At 43.5% G+C, this 12588-nt stretch overlaps 1 protein-coding gene across 3 annotated transcripts in view; it reads left to right on the plus strand.

The window, feature by feature from the left end:
* Positions 1–12588, plus strand: part of abca2 (ATP-binding cassette, sub-family A (ABC1), member 2) — a 103120-nt gene that overhangs the window by 47292 nt on the left and 43240 nt on the right. For all 3 annotated transcript variants that reach the window (XM_072664786.1, XM_072664787.1, XM_072664788.1), the window contains exons 2-4: positions 2000–2093; positions 11334–11445; positions 12051–12214. In XM_072664786.1, coding sequence (XP_072520887.1) covers positions 2000–2093; positions 11334–11445; positions 12051–12214 — 370 coding nt within the window. The remainder of the gene's footprint in view (positions 1–1999; positions 2094–11333; positions 11446–12050; positions 12215–12588) is intronic.

Raw genomic sequence — 12588 nt, forward strand, 5'->3', positions numbered from 1 at the left:
CCCATAGCACCAACTAATGGGTATAATAGTCACCTAATCTTTACTATTGCTTGCTACTATTGCTTTTGTATTGTGGAGCCGTAACTTTCAGGCAGAGTGTGTGTTAGGATGTGGTGGTGTAGTTGTTGAGGGAGCGGTTTAGTGTCACAACGTAAGCATATATTTTCATACTTTATCCTACCCACTGACGCATCCCTATAAGCCAGCTGCAGTGGTGGGTATATGTGTGTGTGTGAGAGAGCGAGAGATAAAGTGCTTTGCTTATGCTTTCTCCTCTGTCTCTGTATAATAATTTGCGTAACAGGCCACTTTAGAAAGCCTTGGGCCTTCTGGCTGCTGGAGATTGCATATTTGGCAGCGGACATCTGCCGTCTGGAGAAAGTGGACGACCTTCACGCCAACCGGTAGATTTACTGGCTCGAGTGAAACTCTGCTCAATCAGCCAGGCTGTGCTATGATCCACGGTCTCGGAAATAGAAAGTGACAGAGAGAGGGTGGCTTGGAGTCACCTCGCTGACCAACCATTGTGTGTGCAGTCTCGCAAAAGCCAGACCTCTGCCTCTATTGTCGGGGCGTCTGATGTGTTTCGTAGCTTAAAGGGGAACTCCACTGTTTTCTCACATTTTCTGCCTCATTTGCTTTCTAAGCAAAGTCATTCAAAAAGGGGCTTCTGATGTGATGCGTTATTGTACCAAGAGTTCTTCACAGCCTAACCATCTCATGCAACAGCTTCGGAAGCTTCCACCAAGCTTCCGAAGCTGTTGCATGAGATGGTTAGAAATACACCGATCAGCCATATCATTAGTACAATAAACTGATTCTTTTCATCTACACTGATAAAAGTATCAGATCCTTGAGGAACCTTTGGAGGTTCTTCAGTTTGAAACTGTGGAGGAACCTTTTAAGGTGCTTCGAGGAACCTTCAAGGAACATTATTCCTCTAAAAACCTTTTCTTGAACTTTCCTCAAAGCACCTTAAGAGGTTCCTCCACGGTTTCAAGGTGGAGAACTTCCAAACATTCTTCAAGGATCTACTTTTAACAGTGTACAGTGGCATCTTATAAGGGGTGGTCAGTCAGTTCTTGAAGGTGATGTGGTGTTAAAAGCAGGAACAATGGGCAAGAATCTGAGCCACTTTGACAAGGGCCATACTGTAATGGCTGGGTTACTGGGTCAGAACATCTCCAAAACATCAGGTAGGTCTTGTAGGGTGTTCCTGGTATTTAGTGGTCAGGACCTACCAAAAGTGCTTCAATAAAGGACAGCCTGTGAACTGGGGACAGGGTCATGGGCACCCAAAGGGACATTAAGGGCTCAGTGGTTAGAGCTCCGGACTATTGATGACAGGGTTGTGGGTTCGATACCCGGACTCGGCAAGCTGCCACTGTTGGGCCCTTGAGTCTGCTCTCTGGGCACTGGAGTTGGCTGCCCACCGCTCTGGGTGCACTGTGTGCTCACTGCCCCTAGTTCACTAGTGTGTGTGTTCACTACCACAGATGGGTAAAATGCGGAGAACACATTTCGGTGTACATAGTACAGTGACAAATACATGCACCTTTACCTTTAATGCGATTCATGGAGGGACCACCTCACAACTTGCAGGACTTGAAGGACCTGCTGCTAATGTTGGTGGCAGAAAGTACAGGACGCCTTCAGAGGTCCGCCTTGAATGGTCATGTTTTTGTGGCAGTATAAGGAGGACCTACTCAACATTAGGCAGGAGGTGTTTATGTTATTCATTATATATTAGTTTATACAGTTACAGTATACTGTTTGTTGTTGTTCATAGCAGTGGCTCCGAAACCAAACCGGCCCTCAGGGACCTTCAGATGTTTTCTTCAACCCAACTTGCAACACACAGAGATGTGGACCACATTTCTATGACTGGTCTAAATCTGACACACCTTGTGATGTACTCAGAAATGAATATTGTGATGTACTCTACCTGTTGGGTTTTCTCATCGTCCTGCTCTGTCTGTGTGTGTGTGTGTGTCCACAGTGGGTGCTGGCGTTTGAAATCTTCATCCCCCTCGTCCTTTTCTTTATCCTGCTGGGTCTGAGGCAGAAGAAGCCCGCCATTCCCGTGAAAGAAGGTAAGGCTTTGAACAGCGCTGAGGAGATTTAGGGCCCCCAAGACCAAAGAAAAGAAACAGGGGAGGGAAGAAAGAGGGCATGAGAAAGGAGAAAGAGTTAGAGAGTGGGTTGAGGAGTCACTCTTTAGTTTGAGGACTTTTCTAAATGCTTTTAGTACAAATTATTGGGTTTGTTGGTATGACTTAGCATATTAACTAGAAAGCTGTTCAGATGTCTCTGTTTTTTCTGCAGTAACTGTAAAACTGAAGAATTGACCTTGACTACAATAGCAAAGCCCAAACATGCAGCCTTTATTTGTACCTTATACACAGTTTTTTAAAATGTCAGGTTATTATATAGACATAGTCTGCTCTTCATACCAAAGAAGACGTGGATGAACATCATGTGTTTCAGAATGCACCAGAACTGTCAGTGGATAGTTGGTTCACATCTGCAGATATTTGTAGTTTATTAAAAATAAGCATTGCTCTGAATGGGCTACCTACACAGGGACTTCATAGCACATGCATTAACACTGAAAATGCTATTAAAAAGCAACACTTGAGCTTTTATAAACAGTATATACTCACTGTCCAATGAAAAAAACGTGTATCTCCAAAATAGTGACTATCTGTTCTCAACTTTGAATGGAAGTCAATGTAAAATAAGAGTCTATTCTAAGTAATTTAGAGCATTTCCATTGGTCTAAAAAACTAAAAACTGACAAAAATGGAGATACATGTTTTTCATTGGTCAGCAGCGATATATCAGTATTCATAAGATGACCTAAAATGCTTTAGAGAGTAAATCAAGTAAATCGGTCCTCCCAGATCCTCAAACAGTGCACAACGTTTGCAGGCCACTGGATGTCATTCACATCATCAAAAAGATCTCATGCCATCCTGAGTACTCATGTACTCCATTGTGAACCTGTCCCTGTTTAGTCCCTACGTAGACAGCCTTCAAATACAGTGTTTCACAGTTTCAAGAGATTTTTGAACATCTAACTGGCTGTGGACCTGTTCTGCAAGTCAAAGGAGCAGCAAAACTGTTCTCAGGTCAGCGTCATTGTGCAAACTGTTCATCACCTGGGAATCCCCCGGCATCCCCTCTCCATTGCCTCTGGAGGCTGAGGGAAACCCAGTGTAATGGACCTCTTTTTATTCAGGAGGCATCACGGTGATGTAAAAACTGAAAACGGAGATACATGTTTTTCATTGGTCAGCAGCGATATATCAGTATTCACATGATGACATAAGATGCTTCAGAGAGTAAATCAAATAAATCGGTCCTCCCAGATCCTCAAACAGTCCAAATTTTTCCCTCTGTCCCTATATGGTGGGAATTGTGTTGGTGCCAAATATCTTCAACATCTAGGGGTCCCTGAGGAACAGCTTGAGAATTGCTGGAGTAAATGACTTTATATTGACTCGAGGGCCATTAAACTGAAGTGACTAGACAATTTTCCCATTTCTAAAACTGTTATAAAATATGATTCCCAGGGAATGGTCTGAGGACACCTCATATCAGTTCGGTGTACTTCTGTTTGAGTTACAGTACATTAAGTGGAGCTTTAAGGGGAGCTTTGGCCACTAACATGAACTGTAGGGCTGCAGTTGAATAATGTTTTGATTATTTAAATGAATAATTAGTTAATCAGATTATGATCGCTCAATTGCAAAATAACTAATTATGTAGCTATCAGCTTTCAAAATTAGCTTGACATTGTTTTAATGCTTTTGCTGAATAACAGCGAAGACAAAGATGAATACCTTGTTCAAAAATGTTTTAATGAACCTTTCTGCTAATAGAAAATACAAATGACACTCCAATATATATTTTTTTATATAAATTGTGAGTGTTTATATTATATTTTTTAAAACAAAGGCTGTGTATATAAAATACAACTAAATCATAATAGTAATACATTTTTAATAAGAAAGGTTGTTAATTAGTAAAAAAGGGAAACTAATGTGAGTCATTTTAGCTCTCTGTTTGAAAGTATTGTGTCTACCACTATGGCCCGGGGTTGTGAAGGTGGATAGATGGCACCCCCCCACCCCCCACCCCCTCATCACTGAGGGATATTTGCCGGCACATGAGTCTGTTAGCTGGTGCAATAGAGCTGGGGCCCCCGGTGCTTTCCTCCAAGCTTGCCAGCTGCCCGGCAATGCAGTTCGAAGAGAGGAAGTGGCCTCTGTGTTTAGTCCTTACCCTCTTAGTGTCGGGAGCATTGCTGGTGTGAGGGGTGCTATGAAAGGATGAATTAATTGGCAAAATAAAAAAAATCGGATGATATAAGTTATGATTGTGGAGGTGTCGCTGCACAGTAGAACAGTGCACCACCACCCCAGAGTCTGCTAAATCATCCTGAAGCTCTATTGCAGTCAAACTTTGTCATAGCCTGCTTCTCCTTTATGAGATGCTTTGTGGGCAGCAGTTATATTCATGTTCCGAATGCTAAGCAGCTGCTTAGAGGAGCCTGTGGGTGCTGACTAGTGGGACACGGTAGGAGGAGTCTGAGTATTTCTAAAGCTTTGAAAAGTTCCTAACCGTGATGGTGAACATGCCATAGTCCTAACAATATATTGAAGGTCTGGAGCTTTGGTAAAAGTTATCTGAGAGCTCAAATCTATTGGGCTTGTACAAAACAAAAATACCAATAATTATGCTTAATGTTTACTCAGTTAATTATTATAATAAATATAATAATGACTTTTGCATCTTATGTCATCTTGTCAATACCGACTCCATTGCCGACAGTTTCACAATATCAAGAGATGTTCAGACATCTACCTGGCTGTGGACCTGTTCTGCAGGCCTAAGCAGCAGTAAACCTGTTCTCAGGTCAGCGTCATTGGACAAACTCCCCCGGCATCACCTCGCCATCGCCATCGCCTCCTGGTGGCTGAAGGAAGCACGGCGTAATGGAGCTCTTTCCATTCAGGAGGCATTACGATGACGCCAAAATGCCCAGGCCCCATTGTAATAGTCAATAACAGTGCTTGTGCTGTGAGTGAATTGGAGAGTGTGGAGAGTGCTCGGCTCCGATTGCCTGCGGCTGCGATGAGCGAGTGGAATTCAGACAGTGATAGATAATAGGTCTTATCTCCTTTTGTATGTGACCACGCAGTGCTTTTTGCACAACTTTGCTAATCTGCCATTGATTGCAAAGATTGTTTGGCTTCTAGCCAGCGCTGTAGTAGTGTGTGTTTTAGTGGTGGTTGATTTGTGTTTCCTTTCACAGAGCATCCTCATTAGTCTCTGTCACCATAGTGTCCATGTTTTGTTTCCAATGCTGAAGGAAATCACACAGCATCTTTTTTTTGTCTTTTCTTATATTTTTGTTTCTTTTGCTTCTCTCTATCATCTGTCTTCTCTCTTTCTCTCTCTCCCTCACTCTCTCTCTCTCTCTCTCTCTCTAACCTGTCCTCTCTCTCTCTCTCTCTCTCTCTCTCTCTCTCTCTTTCTCTCTCTCTCCACTGACATGGTGCATGTTCACTGCATGCTGGACCAGTGTGTAAGTCTAAGCATTGTTATTTTGTTATTCAGTGTTGCTGATTTATGAAATCTGCGCCATCTGTGCTGCATCAAGGCTTTCCGTTGTCTGAACTGTGTGCTGTGGTTTGGCGCATTGTTGTGTGTTCTGTTCCGGTGTGTGTCTCTCTGTGTGTGTGTGTGTGTGTGTCTGTATATATGTCACTTACTCAGGAATAATGCACTCTGTCTCTAACTGATCTGGTTTTGTAAATCAGAAAGAGGATAAACACACCAATGCAGATTCAGACACTAAGGAGACATCAGTTAACACACATACACGACCGCTATCTCATCTAGGGCCTGGCTGATATGAAAGGTTAGTCACTGATACTGATTCTGAGAGGCTAAACATTAGGATGATAATAATGTTCCATATTAAAAAAATCATTTCCAGAAGAACTCTACCCATACATGTATATATGGTCTTCCTATGCGCACCATCAGGCCCCTTGATGGGGGCAGTTGATCCAGAATCCAGCAGCATGGGTCGTCTTCAGCCATGTAACTCCTCTGCTACTGCTACTCCTCTCTCCACCGGCTTCCTGAAGCTGCTGCCTGTATCTGATTCAAACCCCTGATGCTGGCCTACAAAGCCAAGACTGGACCAGCCCCTCTGGAGCCCTTACAGCTTTAAGTACGGCTCGGCTTGACCCGCCATCCCTTAAGATTCATGGAAGACAAGCGTCCAGGCTTTTTTCTGTCCTGGCACCGAAATGGTGGACCGAACTTCCACTGGGTGTCCGAATGGCAGAGTCGCTCGCTGTCTTCAAACGCAGACTGATGACTTCCAAAAGTACTTGAGTATGCAGGGTACTGTGTAGAGTATGTCGAGTATTGTGGTCTCCATACTGACTTTTATATTTAGTAGTATCTAAGCTTAGAGGTATAATTGGATCCTAGTCTGTACAAACTAGTTGAGGGTATTTTCTGAGTAAACAGTAAAGCACTTTTCTAAGTCACTCAGGAGAAGAGCGTCTGCTAAATGACTACATGTAAATGTGGTCATATAAGAGCCTACCACCACCCTTAGCTCGGGTGACACTAGTGAGATGTTGTGCCGTGAGCTGTATCAGGTGATTGAAGGTGTTAACTGATCCACAGTGGCCTGTTGATTGCTCTCTACCACTCACCGGAGTGGTTGTTCCTTTCAGGCATTAATGGCCCATTGGGCACCACTGTTATGCCTCAATTGTCTCTGTACACCTTCACTACGGTGACACTAGAACATCCCACAAAGTTAGCGGCCCACCCTTTGCCCGGTCCCCTCTTATCAAGCCCCATCCTTTATCCTTGGTGACCCTGGTGAGCAAACCCTGTCACGTGTTCATTCCAAACCAGGGATGATCATAATATTCTGCTATGACTGTCACATTGGGCCAAGGGTGGTAGCATCTCAGAAATGGCCAACTTCATGGGATGTTCTAGAGATGTCGTAGTAAAGGTGTACCAAGAATGGACTTCTCACACGTTGAGTACATCCCAACGGCATAATAGTGGTGCTCCATGGGCCATTGATACCAGAGGGGAACGATGCCTCCGGCGAGTGGTACAGAGCAATTGATGTACCACTGTGGAGCAGTTAACCTCTAGGATGAACATCTTCCCTCAACTAATACAGTCCACGCATGCCAGGACTTCTCACTAGTGTTATCTGAGCCAAGGGCGGTTATTCCCACTATTAGGTAGTATTCTGATATGACTGTATATGGATGGGTTGAGCTTACTTGCACTGTACCTGATCCAATTGGCTTTCTCAGTTTCTACTAACACTGAAAAGTGACCCGTTGGCTGGGTTGTTACTCTGACAGCTGCCCTATTCAGTTTAAATAGATTTCTGGGGTAATTCACTCTTCCATAGGGACTGATTTAAATTATAGGGACTGATTTAAATTATATAATATATTGTTTTAGTATCAGCTGATCATTTCCACCAGCTAATATATCGTCCGGGCCCTAGTTCTCGCAAACACATACAACTAACCTCCCGTTTTATGTGAAGGAGAAGGTGAGTGAATGGAACTATGGAAACTAAAGCTATAAGGCTGGAATTACGTCTCTGTGTACACTAACTATGCCAATCTCACACACACGGAACAACCTGCCTCCAGCATTATCGCTCCATTTACCAACATCACTACTTACAACAAGCCAATACACTCACATCCAGACTGATTCCCCTGTCCACTTACTGCTGCCCGGCCGGTTTAATGGACTCACCTTGCAATCAGACTTTTTCCTCTTACCAATGTTTACCTGGTTAATCCTCAGCTGTGTGGTCCGAGAGGAAGCAGATGTCAGACAGGAGCGCTTTAGAGCTGATCTCTCGCTGGACGAGCCGTCACTGGAACAGCAGAAATATGACACGGGCTCGTGTAAATACAGGCCCGGGGAGGTTTCACTGCAGGCCCAGGTGCTGACAACTAAGCGCTGTTCATCTAATTCAGGCCCTCTGGATGACTGGAGGCTTATTAGTGCATGCTGTGACATGGAGAGAGGGAAAGAGGTGAAGCTAAAGCTGCAGGGGCTAAACAATTAAAGGGTCCCAATTCTATTTTTTACCCTATTTGTAAGGTTTACTGCACCAAACCTGTCATAAATTATTTTACCTGATCATTTACCCTGTTTTTATTAGGCTGTGCCTTCAGGGCTGATACACTATGGGGACAAAAAAGTATTGGGACACCTGCTTATTAATTGTTTCTTCCAAAATCAAGAGTATTAAAAAGACTTTTGTTGGAGTACAATATCTACTGTCCAGGGAAGAAGACTTTCTACTACATTTTTAGAGCATTGCTGTGAGGATTTGATTGCACTCAGATGGAGGATGACCACTCCACCTCATCCCCAACTCCCCAACTCATCCCAAAAGTATTGGATGGAGCACCAACCATCATTCCAGAGAACACAGTTCAATGCTAGGGGGGGCTTTACCCCTCTAGGTAGGCATGGGGCCAGTAGTTTTGTCCTATTTGTTTGTCCAATAGAGTCCTATTCTATTGTCAGTACTTCTCTACAGGGACTAGACAAGCTGTGTGTGTGCATTTGCACATTGATGTCAGCAGTGAGTGCAACTTAAAGTACCTAAATTCATTCATTGGAAGTACAGTATAGTGTATATTTGTAGACACCCTCTTTTTTAGAGTGGTTGCTCTCTGAACTGTGCCTCATTTAAAAAACAGTCTGACCTGAAACATTATGTAAATGATGATTTTGGGACGTCACAAAAACAGTGAATTTCAAACAGGGCTATTTTTGCGGCTTAGTTGGCATATTTGGAGAATTGGAAAATAGTATGTTAGCATTTTTATTTATGTTTAGTATCATTCTTAGTCTGTTGCTTTGTATAAGGCTAGGATTTTAATTTTAATATATTTAATAAGTGCTCATTAATGTTTTACACAATTGTAGTCAAGTTTGCCACTTTAGTTTTTGCACTGGAGCTGCGAGGCTAATGTAGCTACCAAATATCTTACATCTCCAAAAGTCATGCTTATGTTTACCAGTGGGTCAAACAGTGTCAGGAACCACATAAGCAGGCCTATTTGAGCTTATTTAACACCTCACCATGCTTGGATGTGAAGTGTGTGATAATTTAGGCCTGCAGTTGGCACTACTGCATTCAGTATTAGGTGGATATTTGATTTTTGGCCGATCCATCACGTTAAGAAGAGTAGCATCAGCGGATTCTGTTTGAGTAACCTTCTGTATCCCCCCATCAGTGCCAACAACTTTGTGTTTGACTTTTAGGGCAGACGCCAAAATGACCGGTGGCTCAAGTTGAATGTAAAGAGGCCAAGACTTTGGAATGGTCGCTCGCATTTTCCAGAGACGTTCATTAACAGACGGATCATTAAATCATCAGAGCAATTATAGGCCCAATTTCGTAATTACAGGATCAATATAGGGCGAACCCAGGCAGGGGAATTATTTTAGCAGTAAAATGGCCTCTTAAGGGGGTGCAGTCAATTTTGCTTAATTGAATTTGAGAAAACCTTCGCATTGACATGATGTGCTTCAGTCTGGACGTTAATTTGTTACAGCTGTTCAGATTGTATGCCTTATTATTTGAGCTTTCAGTTTTTTCTCATACAAGCAGAAATCCTGAATATAAGTCATGGCTATAATCTGTATGCTCTGTAAAAAGAAAGACTTAAGCAACGTATAAATTCAGATCATTCAGCAAGAAACCTGATTTTTACAATTTTAGTGCAGTTGACTGTCTGGTCTTATTCTATTGGCAATACTTATATACGGGGGCTAGACAAGCTTTTGGATTTAAGCATCTCTGTCAGCAATGGGTGCAACTTAAAGTAGCTGGATGCATTCATTCGACGGGGTGTCCACAAACATTTGGACATATAGTGTATATGTAAATTACTTTACACTTTTCTGATTGGTCGTCTAAGTCCAGGTGAAAAGGATGACTCTTAGACTCCCCCCATCTTTCAGTACAGTGCTGATGTTCACATCTGGCAGTTAGTGTTCTCCTCCAAGCGCCCTGAGCTGTCTGATTACTTCACGTGTCTTCCCATGTGGGGCCTGTACAGAAAGCTTTGTCCATGGCTTCCATGTTGACCCCACATATGAATCCCCATCATAGTCAGGGGGTAGATGCCTAGATGGGACCCATGCGAGATTACTGTGGACTGTAAGGATGGGGATCATTAGGGAAGCCCAACCAGATCCTGTTAACAACATTGGGTAATGTACAAACCCACTCATAGCCCATGCCCACCTGGAACCCACCTAGTCCACGTTTCGCCCATGTGATGACATGATGAGGGGGAGACCTTACTTGTTAGCTACATTAGCCTCGTAGCTCCTTGCCTGAGGCAGTACATTTGGGTAGGAGGTTGACCCCACCTGATATTATTTACACTCTTACAAAATAAAGGTTCTACAAAAGGTTCTTTGAGCATTACCATGGAACCATAGCCACTTTTGGTTGAATAAAGATCCATTTGTGTAGAGATGTGTAAGTGTGAAGAACCTTTTAAAGGCTGAAAGAACCTACTGATGATGTAAAGGTTCTCTGCCTGTCAGTGTAATTGTACAGCAATTGTTCTTTATGGGACCAAAAGTTGTTCTTCTACAACATCGGTCAAGGAACCTTTTGTGGGACCTTCAGTTTTAAGAGTGTATGTGGGTGTAGGTGTGTAGATGGCTTGGCAGCCCACTGAGGCTAAATTTTGTGTTCCAGTGACAGCGAGCCCAGGTATGTGTGTGTGTGTGTGTGTGTGTGTATTTGGTAAAGGTCATTTAGAGTGAATTTATCAAAGGCGATCTGACCTGACATCTGAAGCCCTCTCGGACTTGCTGACTGTTTTGTTTTTTTCTGAGCTGTGACGGTTGCCTCTCTCTGTCTTCTTTTGTTGTGCTTTTTCTCTGGTTTGGTTTGTTTATTCCCCCCATTTCCCACTCTTACACCCCCCCCCCCCACAACACTTTTGACCCCCCCTCTTTTTCCTCCTGCATCTCTCTGCTTCTCTATGTTGGTTTGTAATGACTTTCTTTATGACATACTTTTAACTTTGAAACCCATCTTTGGTTTCCACTCTGTTCCTGCATTCATATCTTTATTAATGAATCCCCACTAATCTCCATCTCTACTGGACCCAATATCTCCACAATCCATTCCTCCTCCACCCCCCCCCCCCCTTTTACTTCCTCCATTCCTCCCTCCCTCCCTCTGTCTCTATGTCTCCGGATGGTGTATTTAGCCTTCTATAGTGCTGCCCCCCTCACCTCAGCGGGCATTATTCCGGTCATGCAGTCACTGTGTCCGGATGGCCAGAGGGACGAGTTTGGATTTCTGCAGTACAAAAATTCCACGTGAGTCAGAGCCTCATTCACTTATAGCCTCTCTCTCTCTCAGTCTTTGTATATGGAACCAATCTTTATGTATGTATATATATATACTGATCAGCCCTAATATTAGCACCACCTGCAAATTTTATGTATAGGCCTCCCTTGTGCTGCCACAACAGATCTGACCATTCGAGACATGGACTCCACAAGACCTCTAAAGGTGTCCTGTGGCACCAAGACTAATGTAAGCAGCAGCAGATCCACCAGTCCTGTAAGTTGTGAGGTGGGCCCTCCATGGATTGCATCAGTGAGCCTCAGGTGCCCATGACCCTGTTGCCGGTTCACTGGTAGTCCTGTCTTGGAGCAGTTTTGGTAGTTACTGACCACTGCATACTGGTAATTTCAGAGATCCGCCCCTTGACGGATACCACTGTAGATGAAGATCATCAATGTTTTTCACTTCACTTATCAGTAGTACTAATGTTATGGCTGATTGGCGTGTGCAGATTCTGACACTGTACGATTGACTGATATCAGTCTAAAAGATAAAAATGGGATTATGTCTTTCATAATGTTACTTTTTTATCTTTTGTCATTGGCCTGTTAACTCTCTCTCTCTCTGTACTCAGTGTTACTCAACTGCTGGAGAGGATCGGAGAAGTTGTGGAGCAGAATCACTTGTTTATGTCGGACAGGCCGAGTCTGGGGGAGGAGCTGGAGTCCCTGCAACAGCACCTGGAGAGTCTGAGTTCGGCACAGAGTCCATTAGAAAACCGCTTTAATACCAGCCACGGTACACACACACACACACACACACACACACACACACACAAACACACACACACACAATGTACGGTCAGCGCTGAGTCCATTAGAGAACTGCTTCAAAACATAGAGCACACACATAGAAACTCCTACCCCTACCACTCTATCCATTTCATCATTACAAAAAGGACCTCCATGTACTTGAGTGGTGGTACCAGCACCAGAGCACACATACAGCACTTCGGTTTACACTTCGAGTATCTCACAGAACCCACAAATTATATTTTTTGCACTGTAACAGAAATACTGCTACTACCAGGTAGTGTTGCTGTCCTCTCGCTGTAGACGATTAGCTTTTAGCCTTGCCTTGCAGTCTTACCAGTAAAAAATAAACCATACGTT

Source organism: Salminus brasiliensis, chromosome 20 (assembly GCF_030463535.1).
Source record: "Salminus brasiliensis chromosome 20, fSalBra1.hap2, whole genome shotgun sequence".
NCBI classification, from domain to species: Eukaryota; Metazoa; Chordata; class Actinopteri; order Characiformes; family Bryconidae; genus Salminus; species Salminus brasiliensis.